At 32.7% G+C, this 27,518-nt stretch overlaps 4 protein-coding genes and 1 long non-coding RNA gene across 5 annotated transcripts; 4 read left to right on the forward strand and 1 right to left on the reverse strand.

Moving 5' to 3' along the window:
• The first annotated feature begins 617 nt into the window (after window positions 1-617).
• LOC124418470 (aquaporin-2-like) lies at window positions 618-5,726 on the forward strand. The gene is made up of 2 exons (XM_046950585.1): window positions 618-1,238; window positions 4,990-5,726. The coding sequence occupies exons 1-2, from the start codon at window positions 708-710 to the stop codon at window positions 4,999-5,001; spliced, it is 543 nt and encodes a 180-aa protein (XP_046806541.1). The 5' UTR covers window positions 618-707; the 3' UTR covers window positions 5,002-5,726.
• Window positions 2,012-5,726, reverse strand: LOC124419824. Its single transcript, XR_006940833.1, has 3 exons — window positions 5,660-5,726; window positions 3,839-4,349; window positions 2,012-2,698 (listed from the first exon to the last, which is right to left on the reverse strand). It is a non-coding gene; the product is annotated as an uncharacterized LOC124419824 (long non-coding RNA).
• Window positions 3,414-6,540, forward strand: LOC111689100 (aquaporin AQPcic-like). Its single transcript, XM_023451607.2, has 2 exons — window positions 3,414-4,351; window positions 6,179-6,540. The coding sequence occupies exons 1-2, from the start codon at window positions 3,821-3,823 to the stop codon at window positions 6,341-6,343; spliced, it is 696 nt and encodes a 231-aa protein (XP_023307375.2). The 5' UTR covers window positions 3,414-3,820; the 3' UTR covers window positions 6,344-6,540.
• A 3,847-nt stretch (window positions 6,541-10,387) lies between these two features.
• LOC111689101 (aquaporin AQPAe.a-like) lies at window positions 10,388-12,470 on the forward strand. The gene is made up of 2 exons (XM_023451608.2): window positions 10,388-11,031; window positions 12,003-12,470. Exons 1-2 carry the CDS (start codon window positions 10,519-10,521, stop codon window positions 12,216-12,218), a joined length of 729 nt encoding a protein of 242 aa, XP_023307376.2. The 5' UTR covers window positions 10,388-10,518; the 3' UTR covers window positions 12,219-12,470.
• Window positions 12,471-22,563: 10,093 nt separating this feature from the next.
• Window positions 22,564-23,593, forward strand: LOC111689888 (aquaporin AQPcic-like). Its single transcript, XM_023452350.2, has 2 exons — window positions 22,564-23,211; window positions 23,382-23,593. Exons 1-2 carry the CDS (start codon window positions 22,693-22,695, stop codon window positions 23,571-23,573), a joined length of 711 nt encoding a protein of 236 aa, XP_023308118.2. The 5' UTR covers window positions 22,564-22,692; the 3' UTR covers window positions 23,574-23,593.
• The last annotated feature ends 3,925 nt before the right edge of the window (window positions 23,594-27,518 follow it).

Consider the following 27,518-nt stretch of genomic DNA (forward strand, 5'->3'; position numbering starts at 1 on the left):
CACATAGCCCCCATGGAACTGAACCTGCCGAATAGGGCTTTCAAGTTCACAATTATGTTTAATATACTCGTATCTCGATAAAAAGCGGCAAAATCAGGTTCTATACTAGTCTCGATGACCCTCATGATTCGTTTAATTGTAGGGCCTCATTTGACCCTATAAAAAAGCTCTCTTCAAATTTTGACCTAAATGTCCACAATTTTATTCAACAATAAATACCTCAAGTATATCTGAGGCAAGGTACAATTCAACTTAAATGCTTTATTATGAAAAGTAAATCGGCCTCGCCCAACTATAATTTCTAACTTGTTACTTATAAAACAGTCGTTTGCAAAAATAAAATTTTAAGATTTGTTAAAATAGATGTAATACGAACATAGATTAGAGAAATAACTTAAAATGTGTTATGAGAAGCTACAGAACGTGATACGAATTGTTTTTTATTAGGAGCCTATAAAAATAGGGGTGTAATTGGTTTATCGTATTATGTACTTGATTAGTAGATAAAAAAAATTGAACAAAGTTATAAAATATAATCATGAATTCGAACCATGCAATTTTCAGTGCAATGCAAATTACATCCACTTCTAAATAACAAAACAGAAATTATCTACTTTAGTCTATAAGTGATCGTACAGCTTACACAATGCTAGATTAAATACGTTCTTTAAGTTTATAATTAATTGTTTCATAATTTCAAATATAAAATGAAATCATCAACTTTCAATACAATATCCTGTGTGTTGGGTGAATTTATCGGTACCGCCATGTTACTCTTTTTGGGTTGCATGGGCTGCACTGGTCTTAATAATAGTCTTCTTCAAATTGCATTAAATTTTGGTTTTGCTGTTATGCTGATAATCCAATGTTTTGGTTGTGTATCGGGTGCTCATCTAAATCCGGTCATTACATTGGGTGCTTATATTATGGACATAATAAATTGGCGCTTGTCTTTGGCCTATGTTTGTGCTCAATTGTTGGGCAGTTATGCGGGTTATACTCTCTTAATGTATTTAGTACCGAAATCTTTTCTACCGCTCAATAGTGAGAATAATGGTTTTTGTCTTACAATACCACATTCGGAATTTAGCTTTGTACAGTCATTGGCTGTGGAATTTATTATAACTTCAACATTGATATTGTTTGCCTGCAGTATTTGGGATCCTCGTAATGAAAAATATCGTGAGTCATTGCCGTTGAAGTTTTGTTTGGCCGTCGTTTGTTTAGGATTAACAGCGGTAAGTTTTTAGAGTTGAAAATTGTAATATATTTCCCATAAATTCTAAATTATGAAGTCCTTTTAGTAATCCAAGCTTTAGTCTTTTAGAATTTAAAGTGGGCGGAATGTGGCACGCCCATACACTGTAAAACCAAATATTAGTGTTTCTGAGAAAAAAAGTTAGAATTTTTAAATTTTTTAGGGAAAACATTTACATTTGGACTTATGTTTACAAAAAGTGGGTGGCCATACAATGGTGGGCGTGGAACCTCCCATATCAAGTAAATATTTGAGAAATTATAGCAGCAGGAATACAAAAATCAAGAATATCAAAAATCTGACAATTGCTTATTCAGAATTACCACTTCAATAGCCAGGACAACAAAGAGTTCGAAACTCTGCTCTGCGGACTACCAGTTCCATTGGTATCAGATTATATTGTTTTCTGGTTCTATCCCCAGTTTTTGGTAGCACCTCCTTGTCACGGGTTTGCAATCACTGGTAATATATAGGGTAACGATTGACTTCCTTGTAGGACCAGCACATATTAATGTAGCTAGTAACCTGAAAGGTCGGTGGCTAGGTGTTACCCTAATGGTACACATGGTTAAGATTATGTAGTTTGCTTTTCCGACCAAGTCTTGGTAGCACTTCTTTTTGTTTGTCTGTGTGTATTAAAGTCGAAGTGCTTTACGTGAACACCTGCAATGACGGCCTATCTCTTGGTGGTCTTTTTCATCCATTGGATAAGAAAAAATAACAACTTCACATTGATCCTTTGTGTATCTTACACGGAGCTTGCAATTTACGTATATGGATGTCCGGTCCCTTATGCGTGCACTTTGCTCCAGCTATATAATCTCTGACCATTGCTGCCTCGTTGCTTAACTTCCGAGATGCAAAAACATCCAACAGTCACTCCTCTGTGGGGTATATGTTGTCTTCGGCAATAGTACCAAACTTTTCCCGAAATATTGGCTTTACTTTACATCAGTCCTTTAACCGCCACATACACTGGTCATACCACATACATTGGTTAAGGCTTCTTCGAAATCCACGTAGTGGCCGTGGTTTAAACCCAAATTCGCGTTTAAACCACAGCCACTACGTGGATTTCGAAGAAGCCTTAACCAACTTATCAGCAAGGACTGAGTCCTTCGGGCAACTGGCTACCCGATAGTGTTGTTTTCTGATTAGACCCCATGTCAAATTATACCAAGGACTAGCCGAGGAGTGAAGTGATATTACCAGTTTATTGTCCCGGCAGCCTAGTGGTACTGGCAGCGGTGGGATGGGGGTGTTTTTTGTTTGTGAGTATGTTGAAATCTGTTTAAAAATAACGAAACCCTTGACAACTTCTTACAATTTCTTCAATAATACAGATTTGTTTTGAAGGGTATATAAGATTCGGCACAGCTGAATATAGAACTCCTACTTGTTATTGTTCAAATTGGATAACGCCATACCATGTTGCCGTACCTGCAATGTGAAATTTAAGTATTTTGGAAAAAGGAAAAATGTATTTTTTCCAGCAAAAAAAAAAGGACTTCCAAAGAAGCGAAAAAGAAATAAAAGTACTGACAAAGACCTGAAGAAGTTATGATTTTCACATAGGCTTGTCATAGGAGGGAAGTCCTTTTTATTTCATTCCAAATTCATTACCACTGAAGTCATTCTCGGAAAGTATTTTTTTTTTATTTTTGGAAGTTATTAAGCGAAATTGTAGTATTAGATTACAACTTCTTTGGAAGTCAATAAAAAACACTTTCACAGAAGATAAAAAATTCTTTTAGTAATACTATTAAAGTGGTGATAAATATTATTCTTTTCGAAGTACTCCGTTTTATTTTTGCTGGGCAATTTTTATCTAGTAAATTGGGAATATTATTTTGAAGTTAATGCTTACCTATAATTTTTCTTAAATGAAGAATCGTCAAGCCTTTTAAAAAATAGGTTCAAAATTTTAAATTCTATAACTATATGATGACATAAATTGTTATATATATCTAATTTTCATTAATGGGTTAAATGTATTTTAATTACTAGACGTAATCATAATCCATAAAACCAACTACTGTAAAGATAAAGATAAGAAGTAATAATAATCTACAAGGGGAAGAAAATCTCAGAGATATGAATTATCTAATTCATTATTATAATACTCTACATCATTAACTTTAGTTATTTCGAATAAGTTCTTGAGTTTGTAGTGTTAAGATGTTTCGGTTTTAAAAAACGATATTTTATAATGGATTCCAGCCATGACACTTTTATAAATATTACACACAATTTATAAATATTACATGATCATACGTCCTCAGTTATTAAGCTGTGATTAATTTTGCTGAAAATATTGCTGCCAATAACAGTTGAAAGGTGTATACATTTCGACCTAACTATTCGCAGCATACTTATTTACTTTTCATATCACTTTCATGGACCACATAAATCATAGGTATACTAAAACTCAAATATTCACATTAAGCTATATCTTAACAAATTCTAAAAATTAATTTTAGTCAGAAATTAAGCATAGAGTTAAAGACATATTCTGCTAAATAATAAAAAAAAATAAATTTTAAAAAATCAAAAGAAAAAATCATGAAATCGTCAACTTACGATATAGTGTCACGTTTATTAGCGGAATTTGTGGGTACTACTATTCTAGTATTCCTAGGCTGTTTGGGTTGTGCCGGAAATGAAAACAGTTTATTTAAAATTGCCTTAAATATCGGTTTTACCGTTATGCTTATAGTCCAAAGTTTGGGTTGTGTATCGGGTGCTCATTTAAGTCCAGCCATTACATTGGCTGCTTATGTTATGAATCTAATTAGTCCGCTTTTGTCCGTCCGCTATGTTTGTGCTCAATTGTTGGGTTGCTATACGGGTTATGCCCTTCTTATGTTTCTAATTCCAAGCTCTTTTCTTCCCACTGGACAGAACAATGATGGTTTCTGTCTAACATTGCCACATCCGGAATTGGGTTATATGCAGGCTGTTGCTATTGAATTTATTATCACCGCTACTTTGGTATTCTTTGCCTGCAGTTTTTGGGATCCCAGAAATGCCGAATATGGTAAAACTATACCAATCAAATTCGGTTTCGCCATTATTTGTTTGGCTTGTACTGCTGTAAGTAATTTGAAATTTATTTTAATGTGATTTATATTAATTAACTATTATACTACAAGTGATAACGAAACAAAGTCGGGAAGCTTTCAAAACGTTTTTTAGAATATGTATATTAGGGTTATAATTTAAATACAATTTTCGAAAATTTCAAATCGGCACTACGTGTTTCACATAGAGTATAAAAAATACATCGAAAGTATATCAATGTATCTGCGGCAAGTGCTGTAATTGTGTTCTTTCTAGATTCCATGACGGTCTAGCTATGTATGTTAGATATTTTCTACGGAACGCTCCAAGTCAACTCAGAAACAGATGTAGCAGCCGAAAGTTGTTTTTCCACAGAAAAGAACTATCAGTAAGATTCGAATTGTTATAACAATAATAGGTCCATCATTTTTTCTAGTTTATATAAAAATATCCATCTGGAAGGAGGTATTGTTAGTCCATCCATTTTATTTCCAAAAATTGAAATGAATTTAAAAATTTTAAAATTCTAGTTCTAATAGTTTTTCATTTATACGATTTTTTGTCTTTAATACATGTGGGAGGTACCAGGCCCTCTATTTTTTGTCCGCCCTTTTTTGCTTGAATATTTATAATGATACTAAAGTGGCTCTATTATTACTCTAACTGTACAGAACAGACTCTAAAGTGACGACTGTCTTCACTCTCGGCACCCTGGCCATATCCCATCTTGGTGTATTGCAATCCAGGGATGATGTGGTGCTACCAATTCCTCTAATCTGCCGGGACTATAAACTGATGCTTACATTTCAATCTCTGGCTAGACCTTGGATGATTTGAGTGGTCTAACCAGAGCACCATATAATCTGGTACTACGGGTGATCAGTTGCCAACATGACTATGTCTTAGCGGGTCAGTTGGTTAAAGTTCCTTTGGAATCATCGCAGTGGCTGTGGTTACAACCCATATTTGAGGAAAGAGTGTATTTGGTGAAGGACTGATATATGGTGAAATATAATTGTCACGACAAATTTCTGTTATTCTTCCTTGATGCTACGAGCGGTACAAATTACGGAGCATGACTGTGGATTAATAAAATGTTGGATTTGAGCTGATAATGCAAATATTGGGTTTACGAGGTTATGTCTTTCTAGTGCTTTCTGAGGTCTACTCTGATTTAATAAAGTGGATGAAGTAGTTTCTGATTCGATAGAGCGGAGGAATTGATTGATTTGACGGATGGAGTGATGGTGTGCTTAATTATGGCTTAGCAAGAAGGGACGGAGTTGGGGTGCAAGCTCATCACTGCCCTTTCTTTAATTTATCAGCGATTAACCTACATACCTGAGTGCATTGGACTTTACTCTAAAACATGCTCAACCAATCATATTGGGTCTTTGTGACCACTGAAATTAAGTACCAATTGCTACCAAATACGTTCCTCTAGGTGCTGTTGCCGAATCAACAGAGCCATCTAAGTTGTAGATTGAACTTGCTCATGACACTTGTCTTTCCCCATCGGGGCCATTATGGCAAAAAATTAGATAGCTTGAGTACTTGAGCAAAGTGCACGTATAATAGACCGCACATCAATATACGTAAATTGTAACCTGTGTGTAGATACCTAAATTGATACCAGTTAGACCACCGTGAAATATGTGGTTTGGGCAGGCGTTCACATAAAGTACTTCGACTTCAATGTTTTCACTTTCGTTTACAAGTTCTTGATGAAAAATGTTCTGGAGCCAAGTCTTTGTCGAACTGCTGTGATATAACTAGATATATATCTTCATTTAACTAAATAGTTAAAATAATTAAAAACAACAAATTTATTGATTTACTTTTACATTTCTTTACTTACAGGGCAATTTTACTGGCGCTAGCATGAATCCGGCTCGTTCTTTGGCCCCAGCTTTGTGGAATAACAATTTCAAATATCAGGGAGTTTATTGGATTGGTCCTTTAGGTGCTGCTGTTGTCAGTTCATATTTATATAAGCTGGTATTTTGGCGTGATGTACAAGAATAGTTTTTAAATATTTAAGCAAAAAACAATGATTTTTGAAAATTAAAGTTTATATAGATAGAAAAAAATTAATTACATTTATAATATTCATATTTATTGTTAATCATATCAGTCGATTAACTCCAAAGTAAAATATTCTAAAATTTTTGTAAAGAATACTAATAATGATAAATATTAAATCTTAAAGAGTAAACCTAAAAGTGAATTTCTTTACTTTTTTACCCTGCACCAGCATTAGTGGTGATAGAGTGTGTAACACCAATACATTTTTATCTGCGACCCAACAAAGTATATATATTCTGGGTCCTTATCAAACTCTGAGTCTATTTACCCATGTCCATCTGTCTGTCTAAATCACGCTCACCTTTATACTAAGCAAAGAAAGTTAGCCAAAATTCACCGAAAATATTCCCTATATCACTATTATAAGCAAAATCGCTTCACATCGGGAAAAGTTATGAAACATCATTTAAAACAACCAATTATCATTTTTTACGCATTCCGATGTAATTTTCTCGAAAACTATGCAATATAATTCCGTAAAAATCACCATAAATTTGTTTCTGTACAAGAGCTTGATCCCTGCTGAAAAATGCCAGAATCGGTTCACAATTTCATATACCTCCCATACAAAAGTACATATTCCCAGAAAATGGGAATTTTGTTAATAACTTCCGTCACAATATCGATAGCTTCACAAAATTTTACATATTACAATACTATGTCAATAGAATTCATTCAGAAAAAAATTTTCTGAATCGGTCCATAATTGGACATAGTAAGAAGTTATAGTCGGGCGAGGCCGACCATATAATACCCTACACCTGTATACGAATATAATGTGACTTAGTTTTCATAATAAAGCATTTAAGTTGAATTGTACCTTGCCTCAGATATACTTAAGCCAATTATTATACCCTTCACTTTCGTGAGAAGGGTATATATATGTTTGTCATTCCGTTTGTAATTTCTATAATATAATTTTCTGACTCTATAAAGTATATATATTCTTGATCCTTATAGATAGCGGAGGTGATTAAGCCATGTCCGTCTGTCTGTCTGTCTGTCTGTCTGTCTGTCTGTCTGTCTGTCTGTTGAAATCAGTTTTTAGAGGACCCCAGATATCGGCGATGTCTGAATCTTCAATAATTCTATTAGACATGCTTTCGAGAAGATCGCTATTTAAAATCAGCAAAATCGGTCGGTAAATAACGGAGATATGAGCAAAAATCCGAGACAACCTCTGAAAATTTCATCAAAAAATTGTTAAAAAAGCAACAAAAAACACTGTACATAGAAAAAGATGTACACGTGTGTGTGTAGATGTATTTGGTTTTATTCAGCTGTGTATTTTTTTGTATGTTTGGAATTCAAACATACAAAGTATACACAGCAAAAAAATATGATTTGCATTTTTTGTTAAAATAAAATAATTTTCCCTTTTGTTTTGCAAATATATTTTTTGATGAATAGAAAAAAGTATTTAAAACGTTTTCAATTATATGAGAGTAGATTGTGAGTTATTGTACAATAATTTTTATGCGAATAATGTAAGTTTGAAATTTAAAACTAACACAAATTTTTTCCAAGTGCTTTTTAAAACAATTTTTTTTACGATAAACAAAAACAAAATCTACGTCTCGTCAATGTTTACCAGCAATGAATCAGAGGTCGAAGTCGACTGGCTTCGAGTCGGAGCTTAGCCGCCGCCGAACTATATTTAGTTGCTTGAGCCGCCTCCGAAACATTCGGCTTAAATCGACTCAAATTTTTGTTTTTATTAACTAGACTGTAAGATCAATTATGTTTAAAATACACTATGGTGAAGGGTATATAAGATTCGGCACAGCCGAATATAGCACTCTTACTTGTTTTTTAATAAAACTGTGGATATAAGTAAAATTTTGGTGGGGGCTTTTTATAGGGTCAAATGAGGCTAGTATAGAACTTGGAACTTGGGGCCTAGGTGAAATAATGAACCGATATTAACTATTATCAATAGACTTCGTCTACGGCACCATAAAAGATCTTGCGCCAAATTTCATTGACTTATCTCCAAAATTGCGACCTGTAGTTTGATTACAAGGTTTACAAGCCCTATTTGGGGATACAGTTATATGGGGGCTAGGAAAATAATGGACCGATCTTAACCATTTTCAATAGGCTTCCTGACAATAGAATATCATGCACCAAATTTAATTGAATTATCTTTAAAATTGCGACCTGTAGTTTGATTACAAGATTTACATGGAGACGGACGGACATCGCTAAATCGACTAAGAAAATGATTCTGAGCCAATTGGTATACTTTAAGGTGGATAGAGGACCAGTATTATTGTGCGTTAGAAACATCAGCACAAACCCAACATACCCTCCCCACTAAAGTGGTGTGGGGTATAAAATGTTTTGTTAAACTATCCTGTAATCTATCGGTTATTTATGGACCGATTTCATTTATAGGAAACTTCTCGAACGCATGGAATAGTAGAATTATTTGAAAAGTTGGATGCTTAAGACATCTCAGGTCTTCAGAAAATATATGTCAAACAAAAATATAGAGAGCTACATAGACATTTGGAAACAAACTAAACTAATAAAGTAGTTTTATATTATGAACTGAATGACCTTCTCACCAAGATTTGGAAACAAACTAAACTAATAAAGTAGTTTTATATTATGAACTGAATGACCTTCTCACAAAGATTATGTTGATAAAAATCAATTATATATTGTAACAAGGTTCCAAATTATTATATATATATATATATAGTTTCTCAATTAATAATCACCTAATGCATATGTTATTTAATTATTACGTCCCAGTCAGTTACATGCAGACAGAACAGATTTCAATGAACTATATTTAGTTCTTAAAATATTTTGATTTCACAGATTATATATTAAATTTTTAGTAAACATCATTTTAATCTATTCTAAAACTTCAGCTAAGCAATAGTTTTTGTAATCGTCATTCTAAGGCGTTAAGACCCATATACTTGTCCTAACTCTAGTATTTTGATTAACTATATAACGTATTTAAGTTAATCTCGATTGTTAATACGACGTATTGAAGTACTTAGCTATTTCAAAGCATCTAGTATTTTATTATCGTTACTTTTTTCAGGGTGTTTTTTCTCTTCAAATACATATGTTTTTGCGTCATACTATATAGTTCGTGCTAGAGAATTCATTGAGTTTTCGTTGCGACAATTTTAGGTACTATCTATTATATAGAATATTTTAAATAACTTGGCTGTAATTGGGTATCTTGCTATTAAACTGGTATGTGCGAGTAGTAAGTGATCGTAGGTATATGACTATTAGTTTCTATAGTGATTTTTAAAGAAATGATAAAGATTTAGATAATGCCACCATTGGAATAATCAATAGGTACTTCAGATTTAATACAGGCGCTTTGAAAAAATGAACTGATTTGATCAGTTTTGGACGGGGGAAAGTATTCTAAGGTAAGTGATTTCTATAAACTATTGTCAAGTTGTTAATCTTAATACTTTAATAGAATATATGTGCTTGTCCAGATCTTGCTATGGTAAGCTTTTGCATTTCGATACTTCGTCTTGTCCTCGTTTACCTTTGGGTCCATGTTCTTTGTATGTTTTTATAATTTTTCAAAGGCTTCACTTACTCTTCGAATGTTGCGACCAATGATGTCAATATTGTCAGTATATTAAAGCAACAGGCGGCGTCTTACATTAAACTTTGAAGTATTTTGTAGGCAGTGGTTGATACAAATAGTAGGGTCTTCTATATAGAAAGAGATAGCACTGAGGTTCCACTCCTCAAAAATACAGTTTTCCGCCAATATTTTGCAAAGGAGTTGGCGCATGTACTGCTCTAACACTTCTCCTTTACTTGGGCATAACTGCAGTAATATCTAAACTTTATTGATTAGGTTACCTTCCCATTATTAAAATAATTATGAAGCACTACATAGTACATTAAACAAAAATTATTATTATTTATTATTTGAATTCCAAAAAAAATATTTAATAAAATTATATTAATTCAAGCATTAAAAGTAGAGTAGAAAAGTATTTACTGGTGTGAATAGACGTCGTGAGTTGGGGAGCTCTTAAATCGGAAATAAAATCGGAAAATAATTTTAATAATTATTTTTAATTAAGTGACAAAGAAAAAAATAAAACAAGCCCCCCAAAATGTCCGTAAGACTTTTAATTAAACTATTCTTTTCGGAATTTATTGCGACGGGATTTTTAATGTTCGCCGCCTGTATGGGTGCCTGGGAATCAACGATATTTCCGAATACAAATTTTCAAATTAGCATTAATATTGCTCTCATTGTAATGATAGTAGTTCAATGTTTTGGTCATGTATCGGGTGGTCATGTCAATCCTACTGTTACTGTGGCGGCTTTTATTAATGGTGTCATAAGTTTTCCCATGTTGGTGGTCTATGTTTTGGGTCAAGTTTTGGGTGGTACAGTAGGTTTTGGTATTTTAAAGGCTGTTTCACCACCCATGCCCGAAAATTTTTGCCTAACTTTACCCAATCCGGAACTCACGACATTGCAGGTGTTTGTGGTGGAATTTGTTATCTCGAGTATGTTGACTGTGGTCGTATGCTCGTTATGGGATTCAAGTAATGCTGGCAGACATGATGCTTTACCCATACGTGTTGGTTTCACTTTGGGTTCATTGGTTTTCTCAGCGGTAAGTTTTTTGTTACTTTAATATAAACAGGTTTTCTGGGATCTTTAATACCGACGCTGTTGAGCTGTATAAGTTTATCAGCATAGACCAAATTTAAGTTAGTTGACGGATTATATAGTAACAGATCATCTTTAGATTTAAGAGAGGTCTCTTTTCCCAACAATATTCTTCGGAAAGAAGCGATCTTTATACTAACTATAAAAGTTTTAGGAGTCTTTGTTGGAAATTTATGTCAAGGAGTATGGCTTCCACCGGAATACCTATTTATAGAATACATATTTGAGAACTAAATCTCAAAAAATTGACCGTTAACATTTACGTGTGTATTGCACCTCTCTCAAATGTATTCTCACTACCAAAGATCTAATAAATGGGATCATTCCGGAAAATTACATTTAGCTTCTGGGATTACCTGGTACACGCCTCTTTCATGACCTAGACTACCTGTTAGATGTGTCACTAACTAACAAAGCTAATGATTTGTTTAGGAGAACCCGATAATTCCTTCTGTGGCTCCCTGTGAGTATAGGGAACAGAAACGCTCTAGATACCCAAACAAATCGATAAAATAGGATGGTATTTCCTGGATATACATTCCAAATTATGGCGATAAATTTAGATTTTTTCATATTTTTTCTTAAAAACACTTCACGTAATTAAACAAAGATGTAGGAAATCAGATATTTTTATGGTCTGAACATTTATGTTAAGTATTTGCACATGTTTGCGGATCGAACACAAGTACTAGTTAAAATTATAAAACTTAAGTGGCTCTTGTTAATAGCACGATTATCCCTTTCATAATAGATTAACTAAAAAATGATTAGATAGTTTCAATCCACACATAAACTAGATAAGATATTAGGCTAATTTTAAGAGGACCATCGAACGATTAAATCTTGTCTATAATTTGCAATAAATTTTGCAATTTCATTTAAAATAAATTATGCATTTTCTTATATATCTTTCAGAGTCGCTTAAGCGGTGGTAGTATGAATCCTGCTCGCTCCTTTGCTCCAGCTCTTTTAATGTCCAATTTCGATTACCAATGGCTATATTGGGTATCTCCCTTATCATCCGCCATCATCACCAGTATTATTTATAAATACTTTTTTAAAACTCCCGAACCAAAAGAAATCAAATCCAATAACACTATCGAAGAAGACCAAAATAAGGTTCAAGTTTAAATCGAATGAAATTGAATGAAAAAAAAAAACGAAATCATTAATATTTAAGTTATTTGAAATTATTTCTTAACGACTAATTCTACTAAATTTTCGATATATTAAACCTTTTAATTTGAGATTAGATGTCAAACATTACTATTGTTAACTTCATTTGGTAAATTAAGTTAAGATTTAATTTTTGTTAATTATATTTCTAAATAATTAAAATTAAATAATAAGCGACGACAAATTTTATAAATTTGAATATATTAATTGTTGTTTTTTTATTTATGAATTTAGTTGTGTTATGTTTTATAGAATATCACTTCTTGAAATTATCTCAGAAAGTGAGCAATTAATAAGTTTCTTAATGTTGTTTTGACAATATTTGGATCCCAGTAATCCAATAAGCTGTTATCTTTAAGTGAAAAGAGAAGGTTTTCAGACAAAAGGAGAAACTGTTAGAAGAGTTGAACAAATCAAGATAAGGAGCATCCGGTCATTTGCATTTATTACCCCTTAAATTTACTGCATTCGCCCTTTCGTTGCCAACTACTTCCGAATGACATGGTACCCATATGATGTTAACTTTACCTCTGGAAAGGTACTTAGTTAAAGCTTTCTTAAAATCTAATACGGTCTTTGATTTAACTTAGACGAATGAAAAGCATATGAAGAGGAGATCTACACGTTGAAACATTTTCAGTGTTATTATCAAGCTGTCGTTGAAATGAGATCAAATATCATTGATGTTATTTCAGGACAATGATTGCAAAATTCCAAGGAACTACATTGGATTATCATTCCATTCATTTCCTATCCAAAACTCATGTCCAACCGGAATCTATGGTCGATGACACGGGCAGGAGGCTGGAGGATATAGAGGAGAAAATTAAACTCCTAAACACCTGAGTTCTTCATTGAAGAACAAATGGACGATGGTAGACCGTTCTCAAGTCTACTCAGGATGCAAGGGTAATATTTATACCTAAGCCAGGGAAACCTAGCTATGCGACACCTAAGTCTTATCGACCTATAAGTCTTACGTCCTTCCTACTTAAAACTTTGGAATGTATAGTCGATAGTATGGTTAAAAGCAGTATACCCGAAAAGGACCTAAAATTCATGTAGCATGCTTATGTAAAGGGACGATTGGTGGAAACTGCCTTAAACGATGTTGTCTACTATATAGGTGCATCCTTTGGTACCAAACTATATACACTGGCGGTATGCATTTACATCGAAGGCGCCTTCAATAACGCGTACACTGATACTCTTATCCAATACCTAGACCAGTCTTATGTTGACCGGGTGCTCCGTATATGTATCAACCACATGCTAAGGAATAAATGGATAAGCTGCGAGATGTACGATATAACTATCAGGAAAAAGATACTTCGCAGTATATCACAGGGTGGCATTTTGTCATCCTTACTCTGAATTACCACGATTAATAGCCTCCTTAGGACCCTAACCGAGATAGCACTTAGATCGAGAGGCCTCAATGTTAACCCGGCAAAAACGGAAATCTGTCTTTTTACAAGAAAGACACAAATTTCTACGTATACCGAACCTTGCTTCCTTAGAAAGAAAAAACCAGTGACAGACAAAGTTAAATACTTAGGTGTAATCCTCGACAGAAAATTAAAATGGAGACATCACATAGAGGATAGGATTTACAAGCACATCGGTGCTGGGCCATATGTAGGAGAACTATAGGCATGAAATGGAGTCTTAGTCCTACTATGACACATTGGCTTTATAAAAGTAATTAGACCAATTTTAGCTTATGCTTCAATAATCTGGTGGACTGCTTTAGACACAAAGTGCAATATCAAACTACTACAGGGAGTTCAGCGTACATGCTGCTTGGGTATAAGTGGTACCATGTGTACCATCGTTGAAGTGAGGTTATTCCGGAAATAATATTCCTGACTAACACTGATTGGAAGATTCTTAGGAATTACGTTCAGGATACCGAGTTTCTAAACACTCTAAAATAATACATTCAGTTCCCTCTTTTTTTCTCAAGATAAGGTGCGCACAACAGGCCCGATTGCGGCCTATGTCTATTTCTTCGGATTTGATGTAATATACATCCTCCTATCAACCTAACCTAGTTACTTAGTAAGTTAGTTACTTTGCAGTCAGTTTACGTTAATGTCAAGCTTTATGTGAAGATAATTCGATGAGAGTTACGATATATCCACTCTGTCAACATGACCAGATATCCGAGGCCAGATATCTCGAATAAGATGTCGAAAATTTACGTTCATGTTCGAAGTAAAAAGCGTCTATGTTGGTCTCAGAGTTTTCACTTTTTGAAAATTTTGTAGGATGGTGTTATTCGGAGCTCATACCTCGCATTGCATGGGATCCTCTTGCAAAGGAGCAGTTTGGGGAATAGCTTGGTATATTGCTAAAGGATTACGTGATCCTCACCTTGGAAATTGCAGCGTTAAATTGAGCATTATCTTTAAGATATTTGGGCTAGTTTTCGACCGGTAGTCTTCATTTTTACAGCGTTATTTAAAATTATTATTTAATTTTGTAAACAAAGATATTTTTATTATTAAGCTAAATTGCTGTTGCTACCAATAATGCGGAATAAACCAATAATCGTATTTTACTTCAATTAGTGTTATGTGTCATCAAGAAAAAAAAAACGGAATAAAATTTACAAAATTATTGTGAAATAAGGAAATTTGAAAAAAAAAACTTAAATTTTAAAAAAACAATTGATAAGAGTTGATTTAACAAAAATAATAAATATTATTAAAATTAAAGCTGAAATGATAATTAAAGATGATAAAAATGATATCAACCAACAATAGACTAAATGGAAAAAAATGTCTAATTTTAAAACAAGTAGGAAAGTATAGTCGGGCATGGCCGACCATATGATACCCTACACCATGAGTATATTTTTACAATTTTTACTTTTATAAAATTTTTATTTTTTGTAAAGAAACTGTTGAATATTACCATAATTCCAAAATATTTAAGCCATTTATTGATAAAAAACTAAAATTTCTAAATGAGGCTTTATATAGGTCAAATATGGGCCGATCCTCGGAAAATTTGGGAAAAGGATATATTTCTAAATAACAGTTAGTTTTGTTGAGTTTTATTGCGATACAAATGGTTACAAGTCAATTTTAGACGTGTAAGTCATTTTTTGAAGGGGGGTTTGTATGGGGGCTAGGGTCAAATATAGGCCGATCCTTACGAAAATCTGCAGTATCATTTATACTTATATAAAACTTATTTGTGCCAATTTTTAGAGAGATAGCAGAATATTTGACGTAATTATAGCATAAAAAGTTCAAATCGGGAGGTACGGTTGTATGGGGGCTAGGTGAAATAATGGACCGATTTCAACCATTTTCAATAGGCTTCGTCCTTGTGCCAAAAAAAAACATGCTTGGTCCAAATTTCATCAAATTATCTTGAAAATTGCGGCCTGTACCTTGCGCACAAGGTTTACATGGACAGCCAGCCAGCCAGCCGGACAGACGGACGGACGGATGGACGGACGGACATGTCTTAATCGACTCAAAAAATGATTCTGAATCGATCGGTATACTTTAAGGTGGGTATTGGACCAATATTTTTGTATGTTACAAACATCAGCACAAACGTATAATACCCTCCCCACTATAGTGGTGTAGGGTATAATGAAAAGAATAACAACTAAAAATAAAGGGTGGCACAAAATTCATGATATATTTGAATTTGCCACCATTTGTAAAACAAAGAATTGCCAACCACGAAAAAGATTGATCAGTAATCGACAACAGCTTGATGAAAATAAAGAAGATAATAGCACTTTATTAATAAATTTATTTCAGAAATGACAAAATGTACAGAAAGCTAACTTTGTTTCTAGGTGTGATATTAATATGAGAACAAGTATGAATGTATAGTCGGGCATAGCCGACCATATGATATCCTACACCAGTCAGTATGTTAAAAATGAGAATTATTTAAAAAATAAAGCATTTGATTTGTTTTTTAACTATATTCCGGAATATGTTTACCTTTTTTTTTGGCAAAAGAACAGATTTTTTACAAGGGGGCTCAAAGGGGAGTAGGGAAAAATATGAGCCTATCCTTATAAATGTTGGTAGGGGAATTCACATCTACTTCAAAGTTATTTATGTAGAATTTAAAAGTTTTATTAATGTTTATATGTGAATTTTGACCTTCAAGTAATATTTAGAAGGAGTTTGTATGGGGTGAAATGAGGCCCGATCATTATAAAAATAGGTAATTTCATTAAAAGTTCTACAAAACTTAATTTTAAGCACAAAGGCACAATTCAGGGGGTACAGTTGTATGGGGCTAGGCTTCGTCCTTAGGCCCAAAAAAAGAGTGTGTTTAAATTTCATTAATTTTTCTTTAAATTTACCTTGCGCACAAGGTTTAAATGGACAGTCAGCCAGACGGACGGACGTACATAGCTTAATCGACTCAGAAAACGATTCTAAGCCGATTGGTAACCTTAAAGTGGGCCACTAAAGTGGTGTAGGGTAGAAGGGGGATCATAGCCGTTGGGGCACATCTGTCAATGCGAAAACTTCAAAACCGAGTAATCGATTTTATCGCATTATCAAATTTTGTTATCGTTTATCGATTATCTATTATCCCTGAAATTGAAACATTAACATTACATATGATGGGAGGCAGACATGATTAATTGTTTTTCAAAGGGCTGTGAAAATATTTCACTGTGTGAACTTTTTGTGCTAACTTTTTCAGTTTTTGTGATAGAAAAAATATATTGTTCAGTATTAGAAAGTCAATAATAGTGAACAATAAGACAAAATAATATTTCCGATAATATAATTTGAAGCCCGAAAAAAATTGAAACTAAACCCCAGAACTGCCCGTGGGGCACATGTGCCAAATATATGTAATGCTTGTGATGTAGAACAAAATTCGGTTAAAATATAGAAAAAGTCAGTAATAATTTGTTTTAATTTTTTTGTTAAGTCTTGTGAAATAAACAATAAATATCTGGTTTATTATACTTTGTTTAATGAATTAAAGTATTTAACAGCAAAATAAGTTTTTATTTTGTGTAATTTTTCCTTTTATTTTACTCATGACAAATCCGCTCCATCCACTTGGAGCATTTACCCCATGGATGGGGCGGTATCGCCGTTTTTGGTCAGTGCGGAAAAGTTAAAAAAATTTGAGGAAAAATATTAAGAATATGTATTGTGGTTTTAATTTGAGGTCGCCTCAACAAAAAGTGGCGTATGTTAGAACTCATTGGACTCTAGTATTTATATGTGTTCTGTAGAGTCATAAAATTGTTCGCTTATTTTGAAACTAAAAGTGCTTACTTATCAATCATGGCCATCCTAACATTATTTCATTCACAATTATATTTACTGTCTAGGTCTAAAGCGTTTAATTGTTCATCGTATCATATTTAATGTTTATTCTATTTACTAATTTATTTAGTATTAAACTTTAAAGTAATTTCTTAACAAACTATTGGATAAGTAATAAATCGTTTATTTATTTCTTACAATATTAATGGTTTTTATTAAACTGTCTTATCAACAGCAAAAGATCATTTAATATGTGGGTCGAATGCGTATTCTAAATGACTGATAAAAAAAGTCAAGTTATTTCTCCAATAAAATAAATAATTTGTATTTATATTATTTATGGAAATATTTATTTTGTTCTGGTTTTCTTAACATTTGTTGCAGAAATTTATATTGTTGATTATTTCTTAATATTTAATTTATTTCTATATTAACGAGAGTGAATGTAAATAAATTGCAGCAAATTGAAGTGTATTGACTAAGAGATTTTGAAAGAACACGATAATAGACTATATAATACCACTGACAAGTTAATACAATTGATTGTCAATTCAAGTGGTTAGCTAAGGGAAAGTATACTAATATATTTATTCCTAATAATTTAAACTGACATTATGCTTAGGGACATACACTTGGTATGATCGATGAAAATTTAATTTTGGGGACATTATATTCTATAAATTATGAATGTCATTACACACAAGGTCTATAAACACTTATTCTCATTTTATACAAGTAATGTAATAATGTCTTATATAATGTCTTGTATAATGTGTTATATAGAATCTTTATAAGGTTCTTTTAAACTAATTATATTGACACTTTTTCCTTAGTAATCCCAGCATAAATAAAACGAAGTACTTCCAAGATTATAACATTTATCACCACTTCAAAAGTAGCACTAACTGAATTTGTATACCTTCTGTAGAAGTGATGAATTTTGTTTAAAATTGAAGGTATATATTTTTTTACTGACATTTTTCGAATTTAACCCATTTTATTTTGGAGTTGATAAATGCGTGTAATTTATTTATTTATATGAATATTATGTAAGTGAAATTTCACTTCATAATAACTTACAAAAAATAACATAAAAATTACTTGCTGAGAATGACTTTAGATGAAGTAAATTTGGAATCAAATAAAAAGAACATCTCTCCTATGACAAGCCTGTGTTAAAGTCATTTTTTCTGAGAAAATTCTACTTCTTTTTCGTTTCCTTGGAAGTTAATATACCTACCATCAAAAAAGATGGGGGTATATTGATTTTGTCATACTGTTTGTAACACAGCGAAATATTGGTCATAGATAAAAGTATATATATTCTGGGTCCTTATTAAACGATTTAGCCATGTCCGTCCGTCCGTCACGATAGGGACTAGACAGTTGAAATTTCGCATAAATATTCTCTATTGTTAAAGTTTGTTTGGTAATGAAAATGGGCAACATCGGTCGGATAGCCTCCATACAAGTGGACCTCCAAAAAGCAGCTTTAAAGAGCATAGCTGCTTTAAAAGCTCGAGTATAGCGATACATTAATAAGTTTTATATGAGCCAAAATCTTTCTACCAATTTTTTTTTAATTTAATCATAATTGACCACACCCCTCATATAAGATCCTCACCCGGTCAACATAAGACTGGTCTAGGTATTGGATAAGAGTATCAGTGTACACCCTATTGAAGGCGCCTTCGATGTAAATAAATACCGCCAGTGTATATAGTTTGGTATCAAAGGATGCACCTATGTAGTAGACAACTTCGTTTGAGACAGTTTCCACCAATCGCCCTTTTACATAAGCATGCTACTTTTCGGGTATACTGCTTTTAACCATACTATCGACTATACATTCCAAGGTTTTAAGTAGGAAGGACGTAAGACTTATAGGTCGATAAGACTTAGGTGTCGCATAGCTAGGTTTCGCTGGCTTAGGTATAAATATTACCCTTGCATCCTGAGTAGACTTGAAAACGGTCTACCATCGCCCATTTGTTCTTCAATGAAGAACTCAGGTGTTTAGGAGTTTAATTTTCTCCTCTATATCCTCCAGCCTCCTTCCCGTGTCATCGACCAAGGATTCCGGTTGGACATGAGTTTTAGATAGGAAATGAATGGAATGATAATCCAATGTAGTTCCTTGGAATTTTGCAATCATTGTCCTGAAATAACATAAATGATATTTGATCTCATTTCAACGACAGCTTGATAATGACACTGAAAATGTTTCAACGTGTAGATCTCCTCTTCATATGCTTTTCATTCGTCTGAGTTAAATCAAAGACCGTATTAGATTTTAAGAAAGCTTTAACTAGATACTTTTCCAGAGGTAAAGTTAACATCATATGGGTACCATGTCATTCGGGAGTAGTTGGCAACGAAAGGGCGAATGCAGTAAATTTAAGGTGTAATAAATGCAAATGACCGGATGCTCCTTATCTTGATTTGTTCAATTCTTCTAACAGTTTCTCCTTTTGTCTGAAAACCTTCTCTTTTCACTTAAAGATAACAGCTTATTGGATTACTGGGATCCAAATATTGGCAAAACAACATTAAGAAACTAATTAATTGCTCACTTTTTGAGATAATTTCAAGAAGTGATATTCTATGAAACATAACACAACTAAATTCATAAATAAGAAAACAACAATTTATATATTCAAATTTATAAAATTTGTCGTCGCTTATTATTTAATTTTAATTATTTATAAATATATATTTATATATATATATATATAAATATTATATATATATATATTATATATATATATATATATATATATATATATATATAATATATATATATATATTATATATATATATATATATATATATATATATATATTAATATATATATATATATTATAATATATATATATATATATATATTATATTATATATATATATAAAATATACGATATATTTGATATATGAATTAATTTCTCTAGGATTGTATTAATCTCTGAGCAAAAGGAATCGGAACGTTCTTTAATTTGTTTTGAGACAACAGCATAGGTTCTATTTGGTCCCTGGAGAATACTATACTCTCGATGGTTATGGACTTTTTTTGGACCAGCATCCAGGGGATGACCTCTACTTATAGGTTGTGTTAGGGGGATATAATAGTGTCTGTGGACATTTGAATCTTCTTTAATTGTAATAGGCAGGGAATACTACAGCAGGCTGGAGAATGAATTATGCGTTGTGCGGTCCACTGGCCAATAGACCACAAATTGAAAGTCGTGTTTTGCATTACGAATATTGGGAACAAGTTCCCTAATTTCAGAGGAACAAAAACCATTGTAATATCGATAGAACACTGACTTTGCGACGGTGCTCCAATGAATCTATAGAGTTGTCACCGATAATAATCTTTGCCTCTCCTGTTCTCCATAATAGACGTTAAAGCTCTGGTCCATATATAAGAGTTGTATGCCATTTTCGGTGGGATATAAATTATGTAAATAGTAAGGAGATCAGATGGAGTGAAGTAAGCCTTACTCTGTTTCAAAAAACCTAGACACTTTGATGCATCTGTTGACATTTGAAGTGTTTTGTCCAGCGCACTTCGCACTGTATTTTCATGCCTAGAACATCATGAGTTTTCGACTCCTTAATATGTGTATACCACCCATAAAGATCAAACAACATTATCTTATGTGTTAAAAAATACAGTTTTGCGGGCGTTGAAATTGTCTCTATTAACACGACCCCATTTAAAGGTATTTTGTTAAGTTGCGATTTAGCAACTTATTTATATTTTGCTTCATTTCCCTAATATCTAAAGAGCTTGGCCTATAACTTAATGAATTTGAATGACAGATATTGCTGTCATTGGCAAAAGATTAGAAATGGATGCAATTTCCATGAAAAGAGGTGTTCAACATAGCCTAGGTGGATTTCTCAATGTTCTCTTATCAACTTAACCTGATATACATAGTGTAATCTTAAAAGCGGTAAATTCAGGGTGCATTAGAGCTAGATCAAATAGCTTCAATAGAATTGAGGACCTGAAAAGGGCACACGAAATTACAACTTAGTTTTATAAAATGATCCGGATTTATTTAACCATACAGAGTCCATTCAAATCTAGTATTCAAATTAGCAAATAATTCTTATACATTTCGACCCGTATAATTGAAATCGTTCAATCTATAAAAATTGGATACTATTTATTCTGGTAACGTCTTTTGAGTCTTCAATTTTTTAAGTGAATCCATATCTGTTCTCATCTCAAACGGCATCAACTTTTTTCTGGACTAGACCTAGTCCTTGTACGATGAGGACCTCGTAATTCATTTTGGAGTAATCCTAAAACTAATCTAATTCCACAAAATATCATCATATGTAAAACCGGCTATAAACTCTATTGATTTCTGGGATCACCTAAGTAAATGGATCATCTTTTCCAATCATTTTTGCAGAATATAAATAATATACTTATTGTTATGAGTATTAAATACTGTCGACAACATTTAGTACGGCTGTAAAAATGTCGGTCATACTGTTGAAATAGTGGCATAATTCTAAATAATGCAAAATTGGCATAAAGTCACGTTTAATTGAGGTAAACAAAGTTACACATGAATGTAGAGTTTTTCGTTGTCTCTTAAACGTAAAAAAATCTTCCAAATCAAGTCTATCGATCGAATTAGGACAACTGCACTTTGATTATGAATTATTGTATTAAATGGTCAAATTGATTAAAAATCATAACAATAAAAACAATAAAAACAATGCTAACATATTTTCCCAAATATTTAAAATTAGCAACATTTTATTTTAAACGCGAAATACTGATATGTATCTAGATTATGGTTAAGCGATATCAGCAAGAAAGCACTAACAATAAATAATTTATTAATAAAATGCTTATCGCTGAACGCAAGATAAACAACAATGGTAATGGGTATTTGCCGCTGAGGTAGCATTCCCACATTAAAATATTTATTTATTGTTTGCACATTAAAATTAAATTATTTAGTTAATTGTGTGGTAGTACGACAACGTTTTAAAAGTCTTAATAAAACTTTAATAAGGCAGACAGAAAATGAACGACAAGTCTTAAATTGTAATTTAGTGTGAATGGTCGTGAATTTCGAGTGCAAATTAAAAAAAAATATTTAAATTGTTAATAATAAAAAAATAATCTCACAATGCCTCCAGTGTATAAACATTTAATTCAGTGTTTATTTGCGGAATTTATTGGCACTGCTTTTATGATGTTTGCCGGTTGCATGGGTCACTGGGAGACGGTACAATTTACAAATACAAATTTTCAAATAAGTCTCAATATGGCTTTGGTTGTTATGATCGTGGTCCAGTGTTTTGGACATATATCGGGTGCCCATGTCAATCCTGTTGTCACTGTGGCTGCCTATACAAATGATGTGATAAAATTCCACATGCTGCTGGTCTATTTTATTGGTCAGTTTTTGGGTGCCATTGCGGGTTTTGGTCTTTTAGTGGCCGTTTCTTCTCCCATGCACGACACATTTTGCATGACATTGCCCAATGGCAACATTACACAGTTGCAAGTTTTTATAGTGGAATTTATAGTGACAAGTATGTTGGTCGTTGTCTGCTGTGCTGTTTGGGATTCGCGCAATGTTAAACATCAAGATTCATTGCCAGTACGTTTGGGATTAACAGTTGGATGTCTGATATTTTCGGCGGTAAGTGTATAGTTAATAGTCTTTAAAAATGCCTTTGTTTAAACAATATTGGTTTAACCAAGAGGTCTAAAAATAAAATGATTTAATTTAGCATCTATTGAGAGTTAATTTTTTCATGTTAATTCAATTTTTGAGATTACTGATCAGATTTTGTTCTTTATTTATTTTAGGTTAATCTAAGTGGTGGAAGCATGAATCCAGTGCGATCCTTTGGCCCTGCTCTATGGTTATTGAATTTTGATTATCAATGGATCTATTGGGTAGCGCCGCTGTCATCTTCTGTAATTTCTAGTTTAATTTACAAATACTGTTTCAAAACAAATCCCCGTACAGATTTTCGCATGTCTATTGAATCGGAATAAAATTTGTGTTTAGTATATAATTCTAAGACCTTTCGATTATAGTCAAATGTTGTCTATTACGAAGATCGTTGATATCATTATGAGACCAAACCATATCAGTCACAAGCACATATTGAATACTAACTCATTTCCAACGCTTAGTCCTACTCTGGGGGTATCTTATATTGTAGGCAACAGCACCGACTTTATCCCGAAATCTAGGCTTTACCGTGAATCAGTATTTTAACCACAACACACTATTCTCGCGAATTTCAGTTTAAGTGGATCCCGAAGAATCGTCAAACCAAACAAGACCAAAATGGGGTCTTTCATCATGATAACATGCCCCTACGGGGGACACAACAGATAATTCCAATTTAAATTGAACAACTTTTTGCATGTAAGTTAAAATTTGGGTAATATAGTGGAGGTTTACTAATGGGGGCGTGGCACCTGACTTATGTATTACAAATACTTTTACTATACATATTTTGATCACTAAAAAATATATGAAAATCGTAATGATTTGTTTATATATATTATGAATTTAGCGAAGTACACTGGTTATAACTAGTACTAGATACTTTTTCGAAAGTAATTGAAGTGAAATTGATTTAACATGTGAGGTTGGTGTTATTTGGGGTTTAAATAAAAAGCGGCAAATACTAGTTGGCAATGCGTCATTATAATTAGAATTCAGAAAATGCAACTGTGCATAAATTTCACATTGACAAGTTGGCAACACTTGCTTTTAATGCCTTGTAATAAATGGAAGCAACATTTTCCTTCCTTTTTGTTTCTGATCGTCGTAATGATCAGTCGAGGTAGCAGACAAACATCTTGGTCTGCTTTTGCTGTCTCAATGTACAGAATTGTTGTATATCCTATTTTCAGACATTTCCACTTTTTTTGGTTGATTTAAAAAGTATGAAAAAATAAATCGAAAAACCAAACAAGACTTCTGGAAACTTTTCTATAAACAGGATGATAGCATATACCATGTATAGAAAGTACACTATTCTATCCAAAAACACATCTTCAACCTGAATTAATGGTTGGCATGGACAAGAGCTTGTTAAATATGGAATATAGCATAAAACTCCTAATGGATTGTCAATTCTCACTGGATCCCTTGAAATCGTATTGAACTAAAATCCATGGCTAATGATATGGACTTGAAATTGTAAGATATGGAAGAGACCATAAAACTCCTAACGGAATCCCATTTCCAACTGGATCCCTTAAAATTACAGAATTTTATAGCCGTATTTATTCCCAAACCGGGAAATCAGAGCTATACAGCATCAAATGTTTATCATCCTATAAACCTTACATCCTTTTTACTTAAAACTGTGAAACGGATAGTCGATAACATGGTTAAAATCAGAATTTGAGACAAAGATATGAGATATAAACCACATGCTGTTGTAAATACCAGATCAGTAAAACTCCTAATAAATTCTCAATTCCCAGTGAATCCCTTCAAATGACAGCATGTTATAGAGGATTTTTTTCAAAACCGGAAAATACGAGCTATGTAACATCAAAGGTTTATCTTCCTATAAGCCTTACATCCTTTTTACTTAAAACTGTGAAACAGATAGTCGATAACATGGTTGAAAGCAGAATTTGGGACAAAGACATCAGATATAAACAACATGTTGTTTTAAATTTCGGATTATTAAATACTCGCGTTTTAACCAAATCCTCCCAAACCGAAAATTTTTTATACAAAATATAACAAATAAAAGTGTTATATTCTCATATGCCCACCATCATAACGAATGCAGTAATGGGAATGCTCCCCTATAAACATCAGTGTGATATTTAGAATATTGCTCACGTCATAAGATCTTTTGAATTAACAAAATATTAATTTAAAATATTTTTGTTCAATTTTTAAACCGTGAGCGTATGAGTAATATTCTGAAGAGGATTTTGTTGTGTTGTTATACCCTCCACCACCATCAGTGGTCGTTCTGTGTGTAACACCAAGAAATATTTATCTTAGACCCAACAAAGTATATATATATATTCAGGGTCCTTATGAAATTCTGAGACGATTTAGCTATTTCCGTCTGTCCGTCTGTCTGTGTAAAACATGCTTACGTGAAATCTGTTATCCTAAGCAGTTTGGTATTGAAAATCAGCAAAATCGGCTGACGACGTAAAAAGTTATAAGTAAAAATTTCGGACTACCTCGAAAAAAATTACGGGTTTTGTGTAATTCTTCAGAATTTTTCTCATAAACTACACAAGATAATTTGATGAATTTTGTCACACATTATTTTTTTCTGCCAGGGATTATGTAGTATGTTGAAAATTATAATAATTAATTCCAAATTTCTCATAGCCACCACGTAAAGGTACATATTCCCGGAAATTAGTTTATCGTTAATAACTCCTCCAAATATATCATAATAAATACAAAATTTTGCACATGTGAATGTAATACAAAAATAATTCATACTACCAAAGAAGATTTGTATTTGTCCACAAATGGTTATAGCTCCCATACGAGGTCCACTTCCGAAAATAACTTAAAAGCATACATTTCATTGAATTATAAATTTATTGGGATAAAATTCGACTTAAATATGTTCTGTGTACACATCAATCATTCTACAAAAATTTTCCCGGATCGGCCCATTATTAAGATTCGGCACAGCCGAATATAGCACTCTGACTAGTTTCTAGATAAGTTGTGAGTAGTTTGAGTAAAAATTTGACAATAACAAAATGCAAATGTATGCTCAAACTACTTGCACTTCATCAAGAAACAATTATGAACCAAATGGAACCTGTTTAAATAAAATTTCAATGCTACACTCGTAATTTTAAATAAGGAAAACCAAAACTCTTTCCTGAACGGAATCTTTTAATGAGGCTAAGCTTTTAATCGCTTAGAGAAATTAGGTAGCAAGATTAACGTCCGTAGTGAAGTTTCTTATGTCGAATTTCATAACCGTATATCATTATTCGTATATTTAAGCTTGCAATGGTCTTTAAAGTAACTTTCTGAAAGAGACCATATATGGACGCTAGGGTCAATTATGGACCGATCCACATACAACCCAGCAAAATATTTATTTACCCGGTAAGTAGGCAATAAATATTGGAGGAAAGCGTAAGTAGTTACTTTTTGGGTGAATAACTACTTATTTTTGTTCGACGATGACCAAAAAATAACTGGTTACAAATCTCATTACCCAACTTTTCCGGATTTTAAATTGATTTTACAGTTATTTTACAGTAATTATGTTTGCTAGTCTACTTTCTTACTCAATGCCCCATTAAAAATTAATTTTATCATTATATCTGGAATGGTTCCCATACTAATGTCAATATCAACATTTCGTATATGTCTCAATTAAATGGCAGAATGTAAGGGTAATATTTGTATCCAAAGCAGAGAAACCTAGTTATGCGACACTTAAGTCCTATCGACCGTTAGGCCTTACGTTATTCCTACTTAAACCCTCTTTAGAAACATAATTAAAAGCTGTATTCCCGAAAAAACCTCAAATCTCAAAGGGACAATCACATAAACCGTATTAATTGAACTTGCCTACTTCGTAAATAGGCGAATCCTTCGATAGAAAACTGTATACACTTGCGGTATTCATTGACATCAATCTTATTCAATCCTTAGATTAGTTTTATGTTACTCAGGTGCTTTGTAACTGGAACAACTAAAAGTTAAGAAACAGCTCCGATACCCAGCATAAACAATACGAAGTACTTCCAAAAGAATAACATCTTTCACTACTTCAAAAGTAACACTAAGTGAATTTTTACCATCAGTTGAAGTGATGTTTATTAATGTTTATTAAAGGACATATTTTTTATGACAAGCATTTCAAAGGAATTAGAATTCGAATTAACTTCCAAGATGTAAATTCTATTTCTTTTTCTCTTCTTAGGAAGTTCTTTTTTTGCTGGGTATGCAAAGCAAGGTTTTAGACC

Source organism: Lucilia cuprina, chromosome 4 (assembly GCF_022045245.1).
Source record: "Lucilia cuprina isolate Lc7/37 chromosome 4, ASM2204524v1, whole genome shotgun sequence".
NCBI classification, from domain to species: domain Eukaryota; kingdom Metazoa; phylum Arthropoda; class Insecta; order Diptera; family Calliphoridae; genus Lucilia; species Lucilia cuprina.